At 45.0% G+C, this 25,199-nt stretch overlaps 1 protein-coding gene across 2 annotated transcripts in view; it reads right to left on the reverse strand.

Annotated features, from left to right (window-relative positions):
- The window catches only part of LOC144109939 (carbonic anhydrase 5B, mitochondrial-like), a 37,363-nt gene that overhangs the window by 5,683 nt on the left and 6,481 nt on the right, over positions 1 to 25,199 (reverse strand). The window contains exons 4-9 of one of the 2 annotated variants that reach the window (XM_077642712.1): positions 14,082 to 14,180; positions 10,527 to 10,700; positions 9,139 to 9,284; positions 8,575 to 8,670; positions 4,902 to 4,994; positions 283 to 441 (exon numbers count right to left, since the gene is read on the reverse strand). In XM_077642712.1, the coding sequence (XP_077498838.1) occupies positions 283 to 441; positions 4,902 to 4,994; positions 8,575 to 8,670; positions 9,139 to 9,284; positions 10,527 to 10,641 (609 nt within the window). In that variant the 5' untranslated portion in view covers positions 10,642 to 10,700; positions 14,082 to 14,180. Of the gene's footprint in view, positions 1 to 282; positions 442 to 4,901; positions 4,995 to 8,574; positions 8,671 to 9,138; positions 9,285 to 10,526; positions 10,701 to 14,081; positions 16,673 to 25,199 lie in introns of those variants that run through there. The other variant, XM_077642710.1, reaches the window with a different exon arrangement.

Genomic DNA, 25,199 nt, shown 5'->3' on the forward strand with positions numbered 1-25,199 from the left:
GAAACGAATAAATCTGGTAGCTAGAGCACAGCGAGAAAAAGCTGCTTAAATCATTGAGTGACTGCGGCCGCGCACATTATCTTTTCAGCGCGGTAATCTACGCAGACTGATAGACCGACCACGGGCATCCGTTACGCAACACATCTGGCTAGCTAGAAGTACCTGCATCGCTACATGGGTTCGCGTTTAACACCGGAACGGCGCTTACAGCCGAGGAGAAATCTGGTCCCGTCCAGATCGGTTCAGAAAAGTTGGTTATGGTATACCAGGTAAGCGACTTACCGTAGTCTCGTCGACCTTAAGATTATCCCTGGGAATCAGCCATTTGACGCCCTCGCTGCAGGGTGGATATGTCAAGGAGCCCTGGTAGGTGTAGAAGTGCTTCCATGGCGCCCGCTTAAATACACCCGCCCGCTGAATTAAACCTTCCAGACTCACGGCCTGCACGACACCGAACACCAATTTTTCATGTTGCTCTAACAATATCACTAGTTTTCAGATATGTCAATTAGTATTTGTGGGCGCAAAGGTGAAAAAATGTCGGAAATTGATGGCCAGCCAAGAATGACACATTTGAAGTGGATTTATGACATTTCCATGTTTGGGCATAATACAGAGCCCTCCATCCACTGAGCAGTTTTAACTAGAAAATTCTCAGGGGAAATTTCGAAAATCCGCTCGAAAACTCATGGCAATGACATTACGCTCCTTTTTGCAAAATAAATATTTCAAGCTGCTACAGAGGTTATGATACTGTGGCTGCGGCTGAGGGTGGTGCAGAGATTGATGCCACAGAAAAGCATGGATTTTATTGTGTTGAGAAAATTTCAATATTGTCTCACACCCTGAAATCACTGAAGTTAGGTTTGTAAAATCAGGAATAATGTACCTGTTCAGCTAGATTCCAAATATACAGCTTATTTTCATGTAAAGAAAGCCCTGCTAAAACAGCGCACATTAAGCATTAAACAATTCCATGGTTTCAAAGAGATCCTTTCCTGTACAGACCTAACTCGGAACCACTAGACAAGCAACGTAATTTCTTGCATATGGTGATGTGAGAGTACCTGTTGCGAGCATGTACACATTTCAAATGACTCATTTCTCACTGCCAGGCAGCATTCCTGTGCAAAAACTCCATTCCAGTCGTCTGCGCTCGAAGTTTCGCCCATCAAAACAAGTGTGCAGTAGGCTCGGGTCACCTGGCCCGCGTGTACGTCCTCAATAAGAAGTGCCAACTTTGTGTTCCGCACCTATCGTAAATGATGAAGGCAACGATCCGAGTCGATGCTGTCAATGCCGACGTCGCCCGATTGTTCACCGATGCCGCTTATATTTTGCTCATTCACTTGTGCATTTGTCCTGTTGCACAAAGCCACGAATCGAGAGGTCGCTTTTGTCGCCTGCTTTTTCTCCGGAGAACTGCAAAATTCGGCGCACATTCGGAAGACCGGCTCAGCGCGTAAGACATCTCGGCAGCGTGCGCTGTAGAGATTTCTGGAACAGCTGGAGAAAGAACCCCAAAGAACGCTGTCATGCCCGAGCACGCGTTACGCTGGCCTCCGTGCAAGCCAGCGCCGTGCGCCCGTCATTGCGCAACGCAAGCCCAGAGTCTCAGACATGTCGCGGCTTGCAGCGCGATTCATCCAGGCTCACCCGGTTAACAGTGAATTATCGTGCGCTAGCACCGTTAGTCCTGTTTCGCGTGGTTTATCTTTAACTTCTATGCTGTTGCTTGGCCTGAACATGCTTACTTTGGTTGATAAGTCATATGATGTAAGTATGCGTGTTATTGCATCATTTTAGACTTGTACTGCGGTAGAATTCGTCATTCTTTACATTCAGAGATACCTGGGAGTCCCGATTCCACTGCAGGCGCGCAGGTGCAGCGGTTAAGCTACGCGCCACTGCCCTGCGACGGCAGGTGCTGCCATCGGTGGAGCTTGTGAGATTTGTGTTGTTCCTGAGGAATCTCTCGCGACTAATCATTAAATTGAACTGCCACGGTGGGCAGTTTGTTCACAATCCGATGGGCAGCTTGCGATGACGTCACAACGTCACGTGACGAAAGTGGCCCACGTGCTAGAAGAAGGCTTCGGACAGACAGACAACCCCTTTTCGGCGGATTGGAAGCAATGGAGCACTAAAATGGCCACCACAGGAATCGTTCACTCCAGACTCGGGGAGTAAGTGATTTTACTGTTATTCAGCCCAAATGCTGCATTTTAGCGAGCCGTTTGAGTTTCAAGTGGCGTCAATAATGTTTTACTTTAAGGAACCGCATAAAGGCCTCACTGCAGCGGAAAGCCGGCATCGCACCGAGGGAAGACGGTAAAGAAATAAAAAAAATTGAAGCTGGGGGAGTGGGATCCGAACTCGCGGTGGCGCTAGAAAATCAGTTCCGCTGGCCGCTACTTCACACCACTACGCCGCCGCCACAGCTTTCCTTAAAATATGACAAGATTGAAAATATATTCTATTTACATTAACTAAATGATTTACAAAGCTTTTAGGATACGCCACGAAACAACACAAAAAGACAGCAACAGAGCAGTAGACGCGAGGTATAGGCTGAGCGCATCACCAAGAAGGATTGCCACTCCGGTTTTAAGTTGGTCGGTTCATACATTTCCCGAATTTGAACAATCAGTTGGGAGAAATCCTAACACCCTGCCTGTATGAACTGTCAAGCTCTTGGGCTGAGCTTGCAGTGTCATCGTCTTTGTCACGTAGCTGCGTTCACGAGAGTTGTTGAAAGTGCCAGTCTCTCACTCGTAGTTTGAAAGCCTGGTCTTCATTGTCCATCCGTGTGTGTGGAAGCGTCATCAGACGAGCATGTAGCAAACCGCATGAAATGGCGGAAGATTAGAAGTGAAATTGAAGATACCTAGTGCTATTACAATGTTGTCGGGTAATGGTAATTAAGCGGCCTACAAGATTTCCTCGTTCCGAGTCTATTCTGTGGTTAGCACTTGTTGCAATTATCGTGATAAACGCTATTGAATTTTTTTCTAACTACTCTCGGCATACATTAGTGTTTGTACGCATACAGAACAAAGCGCTGGCTGATTTCAGCAGTCCATTTCAGCGCAGTGGGCATGGCAGCAGCAAACGAGGCAGCATGCTAAGCAGTAAATTTTGCTTTGCCATCCAGGTTATTGACTCCAAATCTGCACATTGCTGCAGGAGTGACATTCGCTTTCTAGTGCTGCTGCATTGCACATTGTGTGTTCAGCGTTTCCTTTATTTCATGATGGCATTATCAAACGATCTGTTGTCTTGTGGCGGTGCTGAACAAATCTCGGGCAGATTGAAAAACAAATGCTGTCGGGACTGCTAGAAGGCCAGAACAAGATTAATTCAACAATGGGGGAGGGGGGGGGGGCTGCAGGAGTCTCAAAACATATCAGAGAATAAACTTTCCGGTTTAACTCAGCGAATTGATGGCACTGAGAAACATTTGTCGGGCCTAAATGTCTTACTGCGCTTTATTGAAACATACAGTTGCCACTAAAACTAACAACACGACGCATGCGCATCCGCAACTGCTCACAGGACACGCTCATTTTATGACACCTTTTGATCACCTACCCTCTAGGCAGGCATGCTCCTTGTTCGAGGATGTCACCTTTTTGGGCATGGTTAGGCTTAGGCCTTTAATATTTGCAGTCAGAGATAATTATTTACGTGACACGTCAGTGTGTTCAACGAACAAGGTACGCGTATAGGTACGCGCGTACCTAGACGGTCGGTAAGGATGATGAAATGTGTCGTCAGTGCTACGCGCTCCGCGGTTAGAATTTCATCACGCATCACAGACTTCTCTAGCGCCTTTTTGCTACTACCGCAGTAAAAGCATGATAAAAAAATGCGAACAGTCCAGAGCCCGTCCGCGGGTTTTGGTATCCGTTTTGTCTCGTGCAAATGTACTAAGGGATTTTATAAGGTTTCGCACTTTCTGCGCTTGTTCTCAGCCATCCTTGCAGAATTTCAAAATGACATGAATATTGACGCAGAACAGTGTAATGAAGTTTTGAATTTTGTTTTCAATTCTAGAGCCCCCAGGGATATCTTCACGAGGGTGCTAGTTGTAATTGCTCAGCAATTGCGACACCTAGTTCAGAATGAAATGCAATTCTGAATATGCATAAAAAGTTATCGCAGCCGCCTCCGCCAGGATAGAACATTTGGTGCATAAGCATTGAAAATTGTTTTGTCCGCCCTTCAGGGGCTGCTGGCTGCTCTACAAGAATCAGGTTAATAGGCCCTACTGGATTTATTATGCTCTGCCGCTTCAAACTCACTGGATATAGTGGACGGGAAGAGGCCACTTTGCGGGTAAACACAGTGACCAGTTTTATGCGATTTGTAAAGAAATGAGGAAAATATGATTTCACAGCATAGCTGTCAATGTTAAGTTCCTTTCTTTCGCGGCGTCAGCAAGCGGCAGCAACGCGTTGGCAGGGGAAGATCTGCGAGGTGGAATTCATCGCATAAAGAAGCCCAGCCGTGGTGCGGTGGGAGAGGGAGCAGCGGTCATGTCATGAAGCAAAGATTGGAAGGGCCAAGGAAGGGAGTAGAAGTGAAATGCGAGAGGTAGCAACAGTTGTGGTACGTCAAGAGATTCAAAGCACATGGTAACTAGCGCTAAAGACAAGGACAGGAAAGCGACGGACACCACGAACACCACGAATTCACCAACTGACCCAGCTGTCCGCTTTAAACGACAAGAGAATAGGGTGTTGTAAAAAGTGGCGGTGTGTAGCGACTACCAGTGACAGCTGGAGAAGGATCGTGAGCTTGCCCCTCTGTAGAAGGGAGCCTAGGTACATCTGCCACCAGTTGGGCGCTTTGCAGGTAAGGCGCAACCGCGCGCGAGTAAATAACGGCTGTTACTATACCTCGGTAGCTTCTTCCTTGGCGCCAACTCTATTTGCGATGGCTTTCAGGATAGTGTCCGTGTCCTTGTGTTCATCCGATAGTCCCGTGCTTGCCTGCAAAAGGTGCATGCAGCTGTATTCTTCCGCGCGCAATTTAATATATTCATATTTTAGAAAGTAGTCGGATACAGTCACTGCTTTGGAACATTTTCCATCCATCGTATCGAGCAGTTGACTACCGTAGAAAATTAATGTGGAACGCTTTTGACGACACCAACAACCCATTTGTCCTTGAGTAGACTGAAAACTTCCTTAATGAGGGAGACCAGTTTGTAGTAAATAACACGGCGTCTAACCCTGCCTCTGCTCTTTCCAGCGTCCACCAGGGATCGCTGCTTGGCCGTCTTCTCTTTCTCATCTTCATTAATGACCTTCTTCAGCGCATAAAGGAGAACATCCTGCTTTTTGCACACGACTGTGTAAAATATGCCAAAATAGCTAATCACGAAGACAGCATTAACTTAGAACGTGACTTACTAGCAGCAGGAAATCGTCATGAAAAATGGCAAGTCTTTAAGTATTGCTAAGTGTAAGGTCATGCATTTGCATAGACGCTCCAACTTAATTGCACATAGCTACTTTCTCTGTGGTTCTCGTTTACACGCTACGCAAACATACAAACATCTTGGATTACACGTGTCTGGTGATTTTAATTACATGCTCCAACTTGATTCCACATACCTACATTCTCTGTGGTTATCGTTTACACGCTACGCAAACATACAAACATCTTGGTTTACACGTGTCTGGCGATTTTAATTACATGCTCCAACTTGATTCCACATACCTACATTCTCTGTGGTTCTCGTTTACACGCTACGCAAACATACAAACATCTTGGATTACACGTGTCTGGCGATTTTAATTACATGCTCCAACTTGATTCCACATACCTACATTCTCTGTGGTTCTCGTTTACACGCTACGCAAACATACAAACATCTTGGATTACACGTGTCTGGCGATTTTAATTACATGCTCCAACTTGATTCCACATACCTACATTCTCTGTGGTTCTCGTTTACACGCTACGCAAACATACAAACATCTTGGATTACACGTGTCTGGCGATTTTAATTACATGCTCCAACTTGATTCCACATACCTACATTCTCTGTGGTTCTCGTTTACACGCTACGCAAACATACAAACATCTTGGATTACACGTGTCTGGCGATTTTAATTACATGCTCCAACTTGATTCCACATACCTACATTCTCTGTGGTTCTCGTTTACACGCTACGCAAACATACAAACATCTTGGATTACACGTGTCTGGCGATTTTAATTACATGCTCCAACTTGATTCCACATACCTACATTCTCTGTGGTTCTCGTTTACACGCTACGCAAACATACAAACATCTTGGATTACACGTGTCTGGCGATTTTAATTACATGCTCCAACTTGATTCCACATACCTACATTCTCTGTGGTTCTCGTTTACACGCTACGCAAACATACAAACATCTTGAATTACACGTGTCTGGCGATTTTAATTACATGCTCCAACTTGATTCCACACACCTACATTCTCTGTGGTTCTCGTTTACACGCTACGCAAACATACAAACATCTTGGATTACACGTGTCTGGCGATTTTAATTACATGCTCCAACTTGATTCCACATACCTACATTCTCTGTGGTTCTCGTTTACACGCTACGCAAACATACAAACATCTTGGATTACACGTGTCTGGCGATTTTAATTACATGCTCCAACTTGATTCCACATAACTACATTCTCTGTGGTTCTCGTTTACACGCTACGCAAACATACAAACATCTTGGATTACACGTGTCTGGCGATTTTAATTACATGCTCCAACTTGATTCCACATAACTACATTCTCTGTGGTTCTCGTTTACACGCTACGCAAACATACAAACATCTTGGATTACACGTGTCTGGCGATTTTAATTACATGCTCCAACTTGATTCCACATACCTACATTCTCTGTGGTTCTCGTTTACACGCTACGAAAACACACAAACATCTTGGATTACACTTGTCTGGCGATCATAGGTGGTCAACGCAGATTAACCCCGTCACTGCAGCATACAACCGATCCCTTGGCTGCCTTCAACGCTCTATGTTGCCCCAGCGCATGCAAAATTACTAGACTACACCACTATAATAGGCCCAAAATTAGAATATGCAGCCGCCATTTGGAACCGACATCAGGAATAATTTTCTAAGAGCATAGAAGCAATTCAAAATCACGCCATTAGACTTGCTCATTCCGATTATTCATCCTGCACAAGTGTTACTAATTTAAAGAACCGATCTAGCCTGCCATTATTACAGCATCGTCGAAAACTAGTCAGTTTAACCCTCTTTACTAGTTTCTACTATTCATTTCCGTTTAGTATCTACGTCACAAAACACTCCCAGTTTTCACCTCGTGAAAAAAAAATAAGTTAACAGGTGCCATACCCTTGAACAAAAGCAAACATTTGCGCAGTCGTTGTTCATCCGAGCAGCAAAAGATTAGAACGGCCTTCCCAATGCCGCTGTCATAACAGAAGACACGCTTGCATTCGAAGATGAGCTTGAATCCTTTGACACATTTTAGCTTTTCGTCTACTTTTCCCCTCTAACGTCGATCTATTGCACTTTGTTTTATTATGTCAAGGTTCCTCTCCCCGAGAACCTCTCGCTTTATGCGGTTATTATTGTTCTCTAATCAGTTATTGAATTCTTACCCACCGTTCACAACGCTTCTCCCACGTTTTCTTGTTTTGTTCTTTTTTATTCGAAAGCATTTGAGCATGTTGCATTTAGATTTTCTGAGCTGTTTGCTGTTCGTTTGTATTTTGAACCTTGATGTTGGCATTGTACAGAATGTTTCTTTTCTGTTCATAATTCTGTACAACGCACCCATTGTGTAATGCCCCTGTTTAGGGGGTCTTAAAATAAATAAATAAATAAATAAATAAATAAATAAATAAATAAATAAATAAATAAATAAATAAATAAATTGAAAAAAAAAATGCAAGACTGCCCTATGGTGGTCTGCCCATATACTAACTGTTTTACTCAAATCTTGCAATATAAAAAAATTGCGTTCATAAATTGTTTGCAGGTCAAAAAGCTTTTGTTCAGAATTGTCGGGTGTGCATGATACGAATATACAAGCGCAAGAATTTTCGCACATTTTTCTTTCGACAGTCAGTTATTAAAAACCTGCTTGCGTATACAGCCGTTATCGGTCAGGAGAGTATTACATGATACTTAAACAAGAATCTAATCAGAAATTGTAAGCGCAAGAATTTGGCATATCTGCCCTGTTGGAATAGTAACAAAAAATTATTTTGTTTACTGCTGTTATTTCTCACCAGAGTACCGCATGATACTGCGGACCATGACCCATTGCTACCAAATTAACACAGCCCAGTACGGGAACACAAATGAATTGCGAAATTCTATATCAGTCATTAGCTGGCTGGGAATCACTTGTAAGCAAACCTTTATAGCTAGTAGCCTTATGCAAGCAAATTAGCCTTCCACCGCGACCGACGCATAAAGGAGCTGTTTTGTCGCGGCAGTTGTCACGTCTGCCCTTTGAGCTTAGTGCATTCGCGGCGCTATGTATAACGCGCTCGCCCGGACAGCAGAGGCCACAAACCTTTTCGTATAGCAGAGATAGCGCCAGCACGCTTCTTTTTTTTGCGACGTTGCTGAGAATGTCCTGCTTGCCGTCTCTGACGTGGATAAGTTGGACCTGCGTGTAGACAAAAGCTAGTCTGCAAGATGTCGAACTCTCGGGCAGAGGGCGCCCTTCAGACTGCATAGATTTGCAGCATGCCACGGTCTCGCACATGCTTCAATGATTCACTGCGAAGACTCCCTCTCCTTTCCATGGAGCAGTGATGTGCCAGCGGAGTGCACAAAGGCTAGCAAGTGTCACAGAGTCAAGTCCGCGTAAAGCGTGTCATCCCAAAACATTACCATGAACTGGGCACAAGTGTTCCTAGTTTCGTGGCTCCAAACACGTGGTGCATGGCTCTGAAGATTAAAAAAATTGTGGACTGACAAAGAACTAGTGAGCGATTGCCTGTCCCGGAAGCGCTTTATACCACTAGGCTTAATGCACTAGCTAGGCCCTGTCCAGAGTCCTTGGTTATGAAAATAATCGTGCTTCACATGAAATTACTAGCCATTCCTCAGCATAAGACTGAGACAAACGTACCTCCAAGTCTGCAGATGTTTCCATGATGTGCTCAGATCCTCCTTTCATGTCTTCAGCTCTAAAGCGGAAGTGCACTTCTTTCAAGAAGTACTCTTTCCAGTAGATTTTTATGCTTGGCAGTGTGGTGTCATCAATAGTCATTCGGACTGTAATTCGAAGAGGAGACAAGAAGGGATCATGCGCCAGACGTAGCTGCATAATTTCGCGCTTGATTTTCGCGTGCAATGAAGACTCTGCGAACGACCAGTGAAAAGCACATTGCAACAGCTCAAGTTTTACCCGCCGCGGTGGCTCAGCGGTTAGGGCGCTCGGCTAGTGATCCGAAGACCGCGGCGGCCGAGTTTCGATGGAGGCGAAACGCTAAGGCGCCCGTGTGCTGTGCGATGTCAGTGCAAGTTAAAGATCCCCAGGTGGTGGAAATTATTCCAGAGCCCTCCTCTACGACACCTCTTCCTTCCTTTTTTCACTCCCTCCTTAATCCCTTCCCTTACAGCGCGGTTGAGGTGCCCGCAGATATGCGAGACAGATGCTACGCCATTTCCTTTCCCCGAAAATCAATTTTCATTTTTTTTCTGCCCAAGTTGACAGCAACGGCAGAAAAAGTGACAGGGCATGCGGGTCGGTCATGTAAGAGTTGCGCGTTTGAGCTATTAGCCCGAGTAAGAAGTGTGGTGCTCAGCAGCCGTACGCGGGAGCTACAGATCGCAAAAGCTGTTCAAGTGAAACAGGACAAGTACTGCTAATGACGGTGGATATTTGGTGTTACCTTTGCCACATGGGAGATTTGGGGCCGCAATATATATACTCAGGGATTGGAAACTAGCCGCAGAAGAAACTGCGAAACACAACGGGTTTTCGCCGTGCACATTAAATAGGATCCCTGCTCATGGCCTCCTTCTCAGGGGAAGCCTCGAGTGAACAGAGTGGCGTTGAGCAACGCTACAACTCATCAAATTTCATCCACACAGGCTGGAGCCCAAAGGCACCATGTGTCCGTCTGTGTGGACCACGGCATAGTCCAATACCGGTACCGAACTACATTTTAGTAAAGCAGAAATCTCGAAGCGTTGCGTCGATACCTGAGGTCTCGCTAGTAGGAATTCTAGACTAGCTCAGTTTACTTGGCTGCAAACAACCACGGTACGCATGGCGCACTTTTTTTTAAATACTGGTCAAGATACCTGACGTAGGAATGAAAAAGTGGCTCTCATTGAAGCACTATTAGCCACTATATGCTTAGTGAGTGGCTGGGCGTTCTTCGAAACTCCTGGTAATGATATTCTTGGAAAACGAAATTCTCTCGACCAAGCAGTTGTTAAAAAGAAGGCTCGCTTGCAGGGAGGCACTTTACGACAGACTGCACAGAGACACTGCCAGAGGGCACTTACGGAATTTGTTGAATGTCACTTTGAAGCGGCTTAACGGCACTGCGTAGTTAAATCCCACTTCCATCGCACCAAATATGGCGCCAGAACCTCGCTTGAGGCTGATGGGCGACTGCATTGTGCCTGTTGCACACTCGTTGTCGGGATTGCATTTCAAATCCTTCCATGTTTCGGGATCTGCGTGGACACATAACATCGCACATTTAATTATTCCGTCTGGCATTAGACCAATGCTCCCGACCGCTGAAGCTTAGCTACCATAGATATTTCTGTTGTATGTTCTTTTCAAAGTTGCGTTACACATTAGAATACATTGTTCACCATGTACTCTACTAACATATAATCGAGCCTGTTTTAAGAGCTGGAATGGCAACCAACGACATATCAGCATGGTACTTTTTTTGCCTCGAGAGCTGAGCATTAACTACACGTCATAGCCATTGTCCGCCTGAGGAAGCCGAAACTAGAAATTGTATATTATTGCGATCGTAGTCGACTACCACGAGATGAGCTATGCATACAGTCTAACGCATCAGCCGAAAGGGAGCAACTTTGAAGGAATTATGCTTCTTAAACCGTACCTGCCCCCCCGTCCCTAACACACAACGTAATGTTACCGCGTGAGTGAAAATCTGGCGCACAAGAACGGCTTTAAATTTTAGATTCCTGAACAGTTAACCGGCAAGAGTTTTCATACTATTCACTATATAACGAATAATCCTTGTCACTACGTCCGGTCCTCCGGTGCGCAACAGGACGCTGTGCTCAAACAAAATTTTCTAATTCACTTAAATCTATCCAGCATCGCCTCTCAATACCCGCTTATAGAAACGGCGCCTTGATAGCCACAATGTTATTTCGTTTTCTGATAGCGCAGCTCCGCCTTGTGAACAATCCTTTTCGAAGCCTTTTTCGCTGTCTTTTAAAAGCGTTGACTCTTAATACTTTCGATTGTCCAGGACGCGTGTGTCTTAAATCAAGGTAAAATTGACCTTAACAGTTATGACGCGACCAAACTATCACATAGCCACAGTGGGCGTGTAGCGCCCCAGCTGATAGTAACTTTCCATCGGCTATATATGTGCCGGTAAAGCGGCCATCGACTCGCGACCACTCCGGGACCAACATTTTATTAAAATATGGGCGCTACCCGATTGATGCACAATGTTCGAAGTGGTGTAAAATGATTTGGCATATTCCTGAGGATAAAATTGGTAATTGAGATGAAGCTCAAAATATGTGTGGGATTCGCACAGATGACGTCCCAGAACCGTGCATTCCGAGAACCTTCAGGTGGCCATTACGGCCGAACAGTTTGTCGCAGGGGGTGGCTGTAATTCCCAATAGTAGTGCATAATCCATGCAGTAGATGGTGCGGCTTGTATCTTAGAAGGGAGGTTTACGAAAGGAAACATCCGCGGATGTTTGCATTTGTTCTCCACGTTCGCGGAGCACACTGATACGGACACTAAGCACGCGTAGCAAACGGAGTCGAACACCAAGGCAGTGTTGGACAATTTCTGACTGCTGGACTGACGTCGCCACTACGTGATATCTGGTAGAGGTGCTAAAGGATCGGCTTGTCCCTCACTCCCTGGGAGCCGCCGAAGCCGTCCCCAAAGAGCGAGCCCTACAGAAGACCTGCGAAACAGCCGCAGTCTCCAAACGCTTCTCCCGGACACTACTCGAAACCGGAAGAAAGGCTTGGTTTAACGTGCCAAAGCGATTCAGGGTATTGGGAAGAAAGGCTTGATATCAATAGTGACCCCGTCAACGGCGTCAGCTCAAGTTATTCTCCAGCTACCGGAACCCTGATGGCTGGCTGGAAGAGTACGGGTGAGTCGCCGATTTAAACAACTGGGACGGTGCAATGAAACTTCGAAACATTTTGTTGCACTTGACGGGGCTGCTTGTACATTAAGAATGATTGCCTGAAGATACAAGTAGAGCCCGTGGACGCAGGCCGGTGAGGCCTGTGGCTGAGGATCCCGTTGCGCAGGCAAAGGGCTCAGCTATAGTACAGGATCCGAACGAAGCAGCGAGAGCGTACGACGAAGGAATGAGGCGCCTAGTCTATCGTGCAGATCCCGGAATGACGGAGTGAATATTCTTGATGCAGTGTTTTAAAAAACAACCATGCGCCGGACAAAAGCGTGACCCCCAACGACCGTCGCGGACATCTCCAGAGAAAAGCTCTAATGAGAAGACGCTGAACGCTCATAGACGCCAATCCAACCTTCAAACACTGCCCTCCGCAGTCCACCTGGAGACTGCTGTTAGTAACTGCAACTTGCGCGAAATTATACGTGTAGTCATTTGAGTGGAACGGTGTCCTGTGCTGCTGACAGCAGCCCAATCTCATGACGCAACACTAACGGATGCTATCCCTAGGACATAGAGCAGACAGGCTTCGCTCACATCACTGCTCCTAACGAAAATCAAGCCAATGACTCACGCTGCCAAAGGGCTCCCGTAAGCCATCCCCAGGAGCCTTATGTGCCAATACGACGACCATAGCCGCCCGCCATCAGCCCTGCAATGCTTCGTGAATCCACGCCGAGCAAAGTAGAGATAGGGAGGACCCCCAGACGCACGTCGTCTACTATGCTCTCACTGCGGTGAACACGGCCACATCATTCGGCACTGCCGGTACTGGCGTATGAGACTTCGTGGATTTTTTTGGCGCTCAACGACGACTTCTCGGCCCGTACATTCCGTACCGCGGCGCGACTGTGCTAAAATGTCCTAAATGCGCCACAAATGTACGAACATTTTGACTGCCTTGCGAGCGTGATTAGTTACGCGGACTGAGTTCAAAATTCTGACTATGGGCTTCTCGCTTTCAGTTTAGAAAAGCAGGTTTATTTTGTGTGCGTATGTGGGTACTTTTTATTTTATGGCGCATAAGCAACTAAGGACATGCGCCACACACAGGGTTGATAGGCCGCTGCGGTGGCTCAGTGGTTATGGCGTTCGGCTGCTGACCCGAAAGACGAGGGTTCGATCCCGGCTGCGGGCGGTCGAATTTCGATGGAGGCGAAGTTCTAGAGGCCCGTGTACTGTGCGATGTCAGTGTGCGTTAAAAAAAAAAAACTCCAGGTGGTCGAAATTTCCGGAGACCTTCACTACGGCGTCCCTCGTAGTCTGAGTCTCTTCGGGACGTTAAATTCCCATAAACTAACCAAACACAGGGTTGATAAAATGAATTGTAATAGAATTATGGTAAAGTAGAGGAGATTTTTGTAAAGTACTGTGAAATTCGTAAAGAGCTTTTATTTTTTAAGGTAAGATTAAGGTGCCTTTGTGCGATGATTAGGCAACAGTTAAAGAAATTGTTCGTGGTGTTTTAGAGTTAACTTTAATAGCGGCAGTTTTTTAATTCTTAATTCCAACAGGCCTGTTGCATTTTTAGTTCTGTCTTCACGCGGACATTAGCATGCGTGGCTGCGCTAATAGTCTTTGTTGGCAGAAAAAAAGCGCCCATCGGAGCAGACTTTCGTGTACTCCTCATGGCTTTGGCTTTAAGACCAATCGGTAATTGAGTCACCCAGGAATTACCTTCGTACGTCCAGTCTGGTATGCACGTGCCTGGACTTGGGGCCTTGGTTGACACCGTGGCTGCGACGGTGGTCTTAGCTTCTGGCTTGTCTTCTGGTGCTGTGCCAGAAGAGAAGAGAGCGCACTCGCTTTGACATGCTTGCCGTGGTATATGGCGCGTCGCCTACACCACAACGCTAAAAAAATAGCTGCGGTTCAACACTACAGCTAAACCTGGTTAAACAGCGAAAGTTGGGGAGTATCGAATAACTAGACACGGCTTGGCGTCGGTAATGTGGAGCGCGTTCCGCACAGTGGATAAGCAGTGCGCCCACCGTTCCACCCTGACAGGTGGCGGTTAAATGAATGGTTGATCGCGAGAGGTTGGTCGCCCAATGAACGCTGCGGCCTATTGTTGCAGTGCCGCCCGTTTGCCACGACGTTGTCAGCTCTAATGATTGCCGCCTACATCTCACCACCGCCACGTACCTCAAAGCACGATTGAGGCGTCCGCTGTCAAAGGGAGCTAGTTATGCGCCTTCCTATCACAGGAGTCCAGACCGTTCTCAACGCCAACGCCAATGAACACAGTGAACGCTCACGGTCTACAGTTTACTAGCACCAGTGGTTTATTTAAATAATAATGAAAACGAAGGATAAACTTTTTAGCTAGCCCTAGCATCTGCAGTCGATACTTTAGCACCCTAGCTGAGGCAGCGGAAATGAAGGATAGCAGGCAGAATGGTGAAATGAAATGAAAGAGTGAGGGGACAGGAAGCGGTGATAGGTCTATAGCTTCGGTGTCGCGATTTTGCAACAACTTGCGAATGCCAATGCATGCAGCGCATGTCTGGAACTACCGCCATAAGGGTTAAAGCGCCACCGAGTGCCCCTTGTCCCAGGGAGCCAGTTATGCTCCTTTCCTTTGCTTTCAAAGAAGATTGAAGATTGGCGCGAAAATTGGTTTTGAGGAGAGGAAACTGCTCAGTCACTTTCTTATATATATCAGTGGACGACCGAACCGCGCCGTAAGGGAGGGATAAACCTGGTTGGGCTGAAGGTCGTTCAAGATCCTTCTCCGGCCTACGGGAAGACTGTTTTACCAACCGTAGTGCAGCTTTTAGCTTCAAAACCAAAATAGGGCACACTGTGTATTGTGTCATATACTGCAGATTTTGACCCAGAAAAATGATTATATAAACCTGAAATCAGCTCTTGCAAGTTAAAACCCTAACGCACCCTTGTATCTGTAACTTTCTCAAGTTAAAATCTAAAACTTCTGCCTCGGGTACTTAACTCGGTAAAAGCAGATTTCGAGAGCAGAAGTTTGTCTAACCTGAGAAGCTCTTGCGAGTTAAAAGCTTAACGCACCGTCATATCAGCTTAACCTGAAGAGATGCGGCGGGCTCCGTTCTCAAGTTACCATCTAAAACTGTTCTGTATCTGGTACTTAACTCGGTAAAAGCAGATTTCGAGAGCAGAAGTTTGTGTAACCTGAGATAAGCTCTTGCGAGTTATAAGCTTAACGCACCGTCACGTCTGCTTAACGTGAAGAGGGGCGGCGGGATCCTCTCTCAAGTTAACATCTAAATCTTTCCTGATTCTGGTACTTAACTCGATAAAAGCAGAGTTCTAGCCAACATGAAATAAGCTCTTGCGAGTTAAAAGCTTAACGCACCTCCATATCTGCTAAACTTGAAGAGGGGCGGCGGGATCCTCTCTAAAGTTAACATCTAAAACTTTTATGCCTCTGGTACTTAACTCGATAAAAGCAGATTTCTAGCCAGCATGAAATCAGCCCTTGCGGGTTAAAAGCTTAACGCACCATCATATCTGCTTAACTTGAAGAGCGGCGGCGGGATCCTCTCTCAAGTTAACATCTAAAACTGTTCAGCCTCTGGTACTTAACTCGATAAAAGCATATTTCTAGCCGACATGAAATCAGCTCTTGCGAGTTAAAAGCTTAACGCACCATCATATCTGCTTAACTTGAAGAGGGGCGGCGGGATCCTCTCTCAAGTTAACATCTAAAGCTTTTCTGCCTCTGGTACTTATCTCGATAAAAGCAGATTTCTAGCCAGCATTAAATCAGGCCTTGCGAGTTAAAAGCTTAACGCACCGTCATATCTGCTTAACTTGAAGAGGGGCGGCGGGATCCTCTCTCAAGTTAACATCTAAAGCTTTTCTGCCTCTGGTACTTAACTCGATAAAATCAGATTTCTAGCCAGCATGAAATCAGGCCTTGCGAGTTAAAAGCTTAACGCACCGTCATATCTGCTTAACTTGAAGAGGGGCGGCGGGATCCTCTCTCAAGTTAACATCTAAAACTGTTCAGCTTCTGGTACTTAACTCGATGAAAGCATATTTCTAGACGACATGAAATCAGCTCTTGCGAGTTAAAAGCTTAACGCACCATCATATCTGCTTAACTTGAAGAGCGGCGGCGGGATCCTCTCTCAAGTTAACTAAAACTTTTCTGCCTCTGGTACTTAACTCGATAAAAGCAGATTTATAGCCAGCATGAAATCAGCCCTTGCGAGTTAAAAAGCTTAACGCACCGTCATATCTGCTTAACTTGAAGAGGGGCGGCGGGATCCTCTCTCAAGTTAACATCTAAAACTTATCTGCCTCTGGTACTTAACTCGATAAAAGCATATTTCTAGACGACATGAAATCAGCTCTTGCGAGTTAAAAGCTTAACGCACCGTCATGTCTTTTTAACTTGAAGAGGGGCGGTGGGATCCTCTCTCAAGTTAACATCTAAAACTGTTCTGCCTCTGGTACTTAACTCGATAGAAGCAGATTTCTAGCCAACTTGAAATCAGCTCTTGCGAGTTAAAAGCTTAACGCACCGTCATGTCTTTTTAACTTGAAGAGGGGCGGTGGGATCCTCTCTAGAGTTAACATCTAAAACTTATCTGCCTCTGGTACTTAACTCGATAAAAGCAGATTTCAGCCAACATGAAATCAGCCCTTGCGAGTTAAAAGCTTAACGCACCATCTTATCTGTTTAACTTGAAGAGGGGCGGCGGGCTCCGCTCTTAAGTTAACATCTAAAACTGTTCTGCCTCTGGTACTTAACTCGATAGAAGCAGATTTCTAGCCAACTTGAAATCAGCTCTTGCGAGTTAAAAGCTTAACGCACCGTCATGTCTTTTTAACTTGAAGAGGGGCGGTGGGATCCTCTCTAGAGTTAACATCTAAAACTTATCTGCCTCTGGTACTTAACTCGATAAAAGCAGATTTCAGCCAACATGAAATCAGCCCTTGCGAGTTAAAAGCTTAACGCACCATCTTATCTGTTTAACTTGAAGAGGGGCGGCGGGCTCCGCTCTTAAGTTAACATCTAAAACTGTTCTGCCTCTGGTACTTAACTCGATAGAAGCAGATTTCTAGCCAACTTGAAATCAGCTCTTGCGAGTTAAAAGCTTAACGCACCGTCATGTCTGCTTAACTTGAAGAGGGGCGGCGGGATCCTCTCTCAAGTTAACATCTAAAACTTATCTGCCTCTGGTACTTAACTCGATAAAAGCAGATTTCTAGCCAACATGAAATCAGCCCTTCGAGTTAAAAGCTTAACGCACCGTGATGTCTGCTTAACTTGAAGAGGGGCGGCGGGATCCTCTCTCAAGTTAACATCTAAATCTTTTCTGTCTCTGGTACTTAACTCAATAAAAGCAGATTTCAGCCAACATGAAATCAGCTCTTGCGAGTTAAAAGCTTAACGCACCGTCATGTCTGCTTAACTTGAAGAGGGGCGGCGGGATCCTCTCTCAAGTTAACATCTAAAACTTATCTGCCTCTGGTACTTAACTCGATAAAAGCAGATTTCTAGAAAACATGAAATCAGCCCTTTCGAGTTAAAAGCTTAACGCACCGTCATGTCTGCTTAACTTGAAGAGGGGCGGCGGGATCCTCTCTCAAGTTAGCATCTAAATCTTTTCTGTCTCTGGTACTTAACTCGATAAAAACAGATTTCTAGCCAACATGAAATCAGCCCTTCGAGTTAAAAGCTTAACGCACCGTCATGTCTGCTTAACTTGAAGAGGGGCGGCGGGATCCTCTCTCAAGTTAACATCTAAAACTTATCTGCCTCTGGTACTTAACTCGATAAAAGCAGATTTCTAGAAAACATGAAATCAGCCCTTTCGAGTTAAAAGCTTAACGCACCGTCATGTCTGCTTAACTTGAAGAGGGGCGGCGGGATCCTCTCTCAAGTTAGCATCTAAATCTTTTCTGTCTCTGGTACTTAACTCGATAAAAACAGATTTCTAGCCAACATGAAATCAGCCCTTCGAGTTAAAAGCTTAACGCACCGTCATGTCTGCTTAACTTGAAGAGGGGCGGCGGGATCCTCTCTCAAGTTAACATCTAAAGCTTTTCTGCCTCTGGTACTTAACTCGATAAAATCAGATTTCTAGCCAGCATGAAATCAGGCCTTGCGAGTTAAAAGCTTAACGCACCGTCATATCTGCTTAACTTGAAGAGGGGCGGCGGGATCCTCTCTCAAGTTAACATCTAAAACTGTTCAGCTTCTGGTACTTAACTCGATGAAAGCATATTTCTAGACGACATGAAATCAGCTCTTGCGAGTTAAAAGCTTAACGCACCGTCATATCTGCTTAACTTGAAGAGGGGCGGCGGGATCCTCTCTCAAGTTAACATCTAAAGCTTTTCTGCCTCTGGTACTTAACTCGATAAAAGCAGATTTCTAGCCAGCATTAAATCAGGCCTTGCGAGTTAAAAGCTTAACGCACCGTCATATCTGCTTAACTTGAAGAGGGGCGGCGGGATCCTCTCTCAAGTTAACATCTAAAGCTTTTCTGCCTCTGGTACTTAACTCGATAAAATCAGATTTCTAGCCAGCATGAAATCAGGCCTTGCGAGTTAAAAGCTTAACGCACCGTCATATCTGCTTAACTTGAAGAGGGGCGGCGGGATCCTCTCTCTGAAGTTAACATCTAAAACTGTTCAGCTTCTGGTACTTAACTCGATGAAAGCATATTTCTAGACGACATGAAATCAGCTCTTGCGAGTTAAAAGCTTAACGCACCATCATATCTGCTTAACTTGAAGAGCGGCGGCGGGATCCTCTCTCAAGTTAACTAAAACTTTTCTGCCTCTGGTACTTAACTCGATAAAAGCAGATTTCAGCCAACATGAAATCAGCCCTTGCGAGTTAAAAGCTTAGCGCACCATCTTATCTGTTTAACTTGAAGAGGGGCGGCGGGCTCCGCTCTTAAGTTAACATCTAAAACTGTTCTGCCTCTGGTACTTAACTCGATAGAAGCAGATTTCTAGCCAACTTGAAATCAGCTCTTGCGAGCTAAAAGCTTAACGCACCGTCATGTCTGCTTAACTTGAAGAGGGGCGGCGGGATCCTCTCTCAAGTTAACATCTAAAACTGTTCTGCCTCTTGTACTTAACTCGATAGAAGCAGATTTCTAGCCGACATGAAATCAGCTCTTTCGAGTTAAAAGCTTAACGCACCGACATGTCTGCTTAACTTGAAGAGGGGCGGTGGGATCCTCTCTCAAGTTAACATCTAAAACTTATCTGCCTCTGGAACTTAACTCGATAAAAGCAGATTTCAGCCAACATGAAATCAGCTCTTGCGAGTTAAAAGCTTAACGCACCGTCATATCTGCTTAACTTGAAGAGGGGCGGCGGGATCCTCTCTCAAGTTAACATCTAAAACTTATCTGCCTCTGGTACTTAACTCGATAAAAGCAGATTTCTAGCCAACATGAAATCAGCCCTTCGAGTTAAAAGCTTAACGCACCGTCATGTCTGCTTAACTTGAAGAGGGGCGGCGGGATCCTCTCTCAAGTTAACATCTAAATCTTTTCTGTCTCTGGTACTTAACTCGATAAAAGCAGATTTCAGCCAACATGAAATCAGCTCTTGCGAGTTAAAAGCTTAACGCACCGTCATGTCTGCTTAACATGAAGAGGGGCGGCGGGATCCTCTCTCAAGTTAACATCTAAAACTTATCTGCCTCTGGAACTTAACTCGATAAAAGCAGATTTCAGCCAACATGAAATCAGCTCTTGCGAGTTAAAAGCTTAACGCACCATCATGTCTGCTTAACATGAAGAGGGGCGGCGGGATCCTCTCTCAAGTTAACATCTAAAACTTATCTGCCTCTGGTACTTAACTCGATAAAAGCAGATTTCTAGCCAACATGAAATCAGCCCTTCGAGTTAAAAGCTTAACGCACCGTCATGTCTGCTTAACTTGAAGAGGGGCGGCGGGATCCTCTCTCAAGTTAACATCTAAATCTTTTCTGTCTCTGGTACTTAACTCAATAAAAGCAGATTTCAGCCAACATGAAATCAGCTCTTGCGAGTTAAAAGCTTAACGCACCGTCATGTCTGCTTAACTTGAAGAGGGGCGGTGGGATCCTCTCTCAAGTTAACATCTAAAACTTATCTGCCTCTGGTACTTAACTCAATAAAAGCAGATTTCTAGCCAACATGAAATCAGCTCTTGCGAGTTAAAAGCTTAACGCACCGTCATGTCTGCTTAACTTGAAGAGGGGCGGTGGGATCCTCTCTCAAGTTAACATCTAAATCTTTTCTGTCTCTGGTACTTAACTCAATAAAAGCAGATTTCTAGCCAACATGAAATCAGCCCTTCGAGTTAAAAGCTTAACGCACCATCATGTCTGCTTAACATGAAGAGGGGCGGCGGGATCCTCTCTCAAGTTAACATCTAAATCTTTTCTGTCTCTGGTACTTAACTCAATAAAAGCAGATTTCAGCCAACATGAAATCAGCTCTTGCGAGTTAAAAGCTTAACGCACCGACATGTCTGCTTAACTTGAAGAGGGGCGGTGGGATCCTCTCTCAAGTTAACATCTAAAACTTATCTGCCTCTGGTACTTAACTCGATAAAAGCAGATTTCTAGCCAACATGAAATCAGCCCTTCGAGTTAAAAGCTTAACGCACCGTCATGTCTGCTTAACTTGAAGAGGGGCGGCGGGATCCTCTCTCAAGTTAACATCTAAATCTTTTCTGTCTCTGGTACTTAACTCAATAAAAGCAGATTTCAGCCAACATGAAATCAGCTCTTGCGAGTTAAAAGCTTAACGCACCGTCATGTCTGCTTAACTTGAAGAGGGGCGGCGGGATCCTCTCTCAAGTTAACATCTAAATCTTTTCTGTCTCTGGTACTTAACTCAATAAAAGCAGATTTCAGCCAACATGAAATCAGCTCTTGCGAGTTAAAAGCTTAACGCACCGTCATGTCTGCTTAACTTGAAGAGGGGCGGTGGGATCCTCTCTCAAGTTAACATCTAAATCTTTTCTGTCTCTGGAACTTAACTCGATAAAAGCAGATTTCAGCCAACATGAAATCAGCTCTTGCGAGTTAAAAGCTTAACGCACCATCATGTCTGCTTAACATGAAGAGGGGCGGCGGGATCCTCTCTCAAGTTAACATCTAAAACTTATCTGCCTCTGGTACTTAACTCGATAAAAGCAGATTTCTAGCCAACATGAAATCAGCCCTTCGAGTTAAAAGCTTAACGCACCGTCATGTCTGCTTAACTTGAAGAGGGGCGGCGGGATCCTCTCTCAAGTTAACATCTAAATCTTTTCTGTCTCTGGTACTTAACTCAATAAAAGCAGATTTCTAGCCAACATGAAATCAGCCCTTCGAGTTAAAAGCTTAACGCACCGTCATGTCTGCTTAACTTGAAGAGGGGCGGCGGGATCCTCTCTCAAGTTAACATCTAAATCTTTTCTGTCTCTGGTACTTAACTCGATAAAAGCAGATTTCAGCCAACATGAAATCAGCTCTTGCGAGTTAAAAGCTTAACGCACCGTCATGTCTGCTTAACATGAAGAGGGGCGGCGGGATCCTCTCTCAAGTTAACATCTAAAACTTATCTGCCTCTGGAACTTAACTCGATAAAAGCAGATTTCAGCCAACATGAAATCAGCTCTTGCGAGTTAAAAGCTTAACGCACCGTCATATCTGCTTAACTTGAAGAGGGGCGGCGGGATCCTCTCTCAAGTTAACATCTAAAACTTATCTGCCTCTGGTACTTAACTCGATAAAAGCAGATTTCTAGCCAACATGAAATCAGCCCTTCGAGTTAAAAGCTTAACGCACCGTCATGTCTGCTTAACTTGAAGAGGGGCGGCGGGATCCTCTCTCAAGTTAACATCTAAATCTTTTCTGTCTCTGGTACTTAACTCGATAAAAGCAGATTTCAGCCAACATGAAATCAGCTCTTGCGAGTTAAAAGCTTAACGCACCGTCATGTCTGCTTAACATGAAGAGGGGCGGCGGGATCCTCTCTCAAGTTAACATCTAAAACTTATCTGCCTCTGGAACTTAACTCGATAAAAGCAGATTTCAGCCAACATGAAATCAGCTCTTGCGAGTTAAAAGCTTAACGCACCATCATGTCTGCTTAACATGAAGAGGGGCGGCGGGATCCTCTCTCAAGTTAACATCTAAAACTTATCTGCCTCTGGTACTTAACTCGATAAAAGCAGATTTCTAGCCAACATGAAATCAGCCCTTCGAGTTAAAAGCTTAACGCACCGTCATGTCTGCTTAACTTGAAGAGGGGCGGCGGGATCCTCTCTCAAGTTAACATCTAAATCTTTTCTGTCTCTGGTACTTAACTCAATAAAAGCAGATTTCTAGCCAACATGAAATCAGCCCTTCGAGTTAAAAGCTTAACGCACCATCATGTCTGCTTAACATGAAGAGGGGCGGCGGGATCCTCTCTCAAGTTAACATCTAAATCTTTTCTGTCTCTGGTACTTAACTCGATAAAAGCAGATTTCAGCCAACATGAAATCAGCTCTTTCGAGTTAAAAGCTTAACGCACCGACATGTCTGCTTAACTTGAAGAGGGGCGGTGGGATCCTCTCTCAAGTTAACATCTAAAACTTATCTGCCTCTGGAACTTAACTCGATAAAAGCAGATTTCAGCCAACATGAAATCAGCTCTTGCGAGTTAAAAGCTTAACGCACCGTCATGTCTGCTTAACTTGAAGAGGGGCGGCGGGATCCTCTCTCAAGTTAACATCTAAAACTTATCTGCCTCTGGTACTTAACTCGATAAAAGCAGATTTCTAGCCAACATGAAATCAGCCCTTCGAGTTAAAAGCTTAACGCACCGTCATGTCTGCTTAACTTGAAGAGGGGCGGCGGGATCCTCTCTCAAGTTAACATCTAAATCTTTTCTGTCTCTGGTACTTAACTCGATAAAAGCAGATTTCAGCCAACATGAAATCAGCTCTTGCGAGTTAAAAGCTTAACGCACCGTCATGTCTGCTTAACATGAAGAGGGGCGGCGGGATCCTCTCTCAAGTTAACATCTAAATCTTTTCTGTCTCTGGTACTTAACTCGATAAAAGCAGATTGCAGCCAACATGAAATCAGCTCTTGCGAGTTAAAAGCTTAACGCACCGTGATGTCTGCTTAACTTGAAGAGGGGCGGCGGGATCCTCTCTGAAGTTAACATCTAAATCTTTTCTGTCTCTGGTACTTAACTCAATAAAAGCAGATTTCAGCCAACATGAAATCAGCTCTTGCGAGTTAAAAGCTTAACGCACCGTCATGTCTGCTTAACTTGAAGAGGGGAGGCGGGATCCTCTCTCAAGTTAACGTCTAAAACTTATCTGCCTCTGGTACTTAACTCGATAAAAGCAGATTTCTAGAAAACATGAAATCAGCCCTTTCGAGTTAAAAGCTTAACGCACCGTCATGTCTGCTTAACTTGAAGAGGGGCGGCGGGATCCTCTCTCAAGTTAGCATCTAAATCTTTTCTGTCTCTGGTACTTAACTCGATAAAAACAGATTTCAGCCAACATGAAATCAGCTCTTGCGAGTTAAAAGCTTAACGCACCGTCATGTCTGCTTAACTTGAAGAGGGGCGGCGGGATCCTCTCAAGTTAACATCTAAATCTTTTCTGTCTCTGGTACTTAACTCGATAAAAGCAGATTTCAGCCAACATGAAATCAGCTCTTGCGAGTTAAAAGCTTAACGCACCGTGATGTCTGCTTAACTTGAAGAGGGGCGGCGGGATCCTCTCTGAAGTTAACATCTAAATCTTTTCTGTCTCTGGTACTTAACTCAATAAAAGCAGATTTCAGCCAACATGAAATCAGCTCTTGCGAGTTAAAAGCTTAACGCACCGTGATGTCTGCTTAACTTGAAGAGGGGCGGCGGGATCCTCTCTGAAGTTAACATCTAAATCTTTTCTGTCTCTGGTACTTAACTCAATAAAAGCAGATTTCAGCCAACATGAAATCAGCTCTTGCGAGTTAAAAGCTTAACGCACCGTCATGTCTGCTTAACTTGAAGAGGGGAGGCGGGATCCTCTCTCAAGTTAACGTCTAAAACTTATCTGCCTCTGGTACTTAACTCGATAAAAGCAGATTTCTAGAAAACATGAAATCAGCCCTTCGAGTTAAAAGCTTAACGCACCGTCATGTCTGCTTAACTTGAAGAGGGGCGGCGGGATCCTCTCTCAAGTTAGCATCTAAATCTTTTCTGTCTCTGGTACTTAACTCGATAAAAACAGATTTCAGCCAACATGAAATCAGCTCTTGCGAGTTAAAAGCTTAACGCACCGTCATGTCTGCTTAACTTGAAGAGGGGCGGCGGGATCCTCTCAAGTTAACATCTAAATCTTTTCTGTCTCTGGTACTTAACTCGATAAAAGCAGATTTCAGCCAACATGAAATCAGCTCTTGCGAGTTAAAAGCTTAACGCACCGTGATGTCTGCTTAACTTGAAGAGGGGCGGCGGGATCCTCTCTGAAGTTAACATCTAAATCTTTTCTGTCTCTGGTACTTAACTCAATAAAAGCAGATTTCAGCCAACATGAAATCAGCTCTTGCGAGTTAAAAGCTTAACGCACCGTCATGTCTGCTTAACTTGAAGAGGGGAGGCGGGATCCTCTCTCAAGTTAACGTCTAAAACTTATCTGCCTCTGGTACTTAACTCGATAAAAGCAGATTTCTAGAAAACATGAAATCAGCCCTTTCGAGTTAAAAGCTTAACGCACCGTCATGTCTGCTTAACTTGAAGAGGGGCGGCGGGATCCTCTCTCAAGTTAGCATCTAAATCTTTTCTGTCTCTGGTACTTAACTCGATAAAAACAGATTTC

This window comes from Amblyomma americanum, chromosome 11 (genome assembly GCF_052857255.1).
Source record: "Amblyomma americanum isolate KBUSLIRL-KWMA chromosome 11, ASM5285725v1, whole genome shotgun sequence".
In the NCBI taxonomy this organism is placed as follows: Eukaryota; Metazoa; Arthropoda; class Arachnida; order Ixodida; family Ixodidae; genus Amblyomma; species Amblyomma americanum.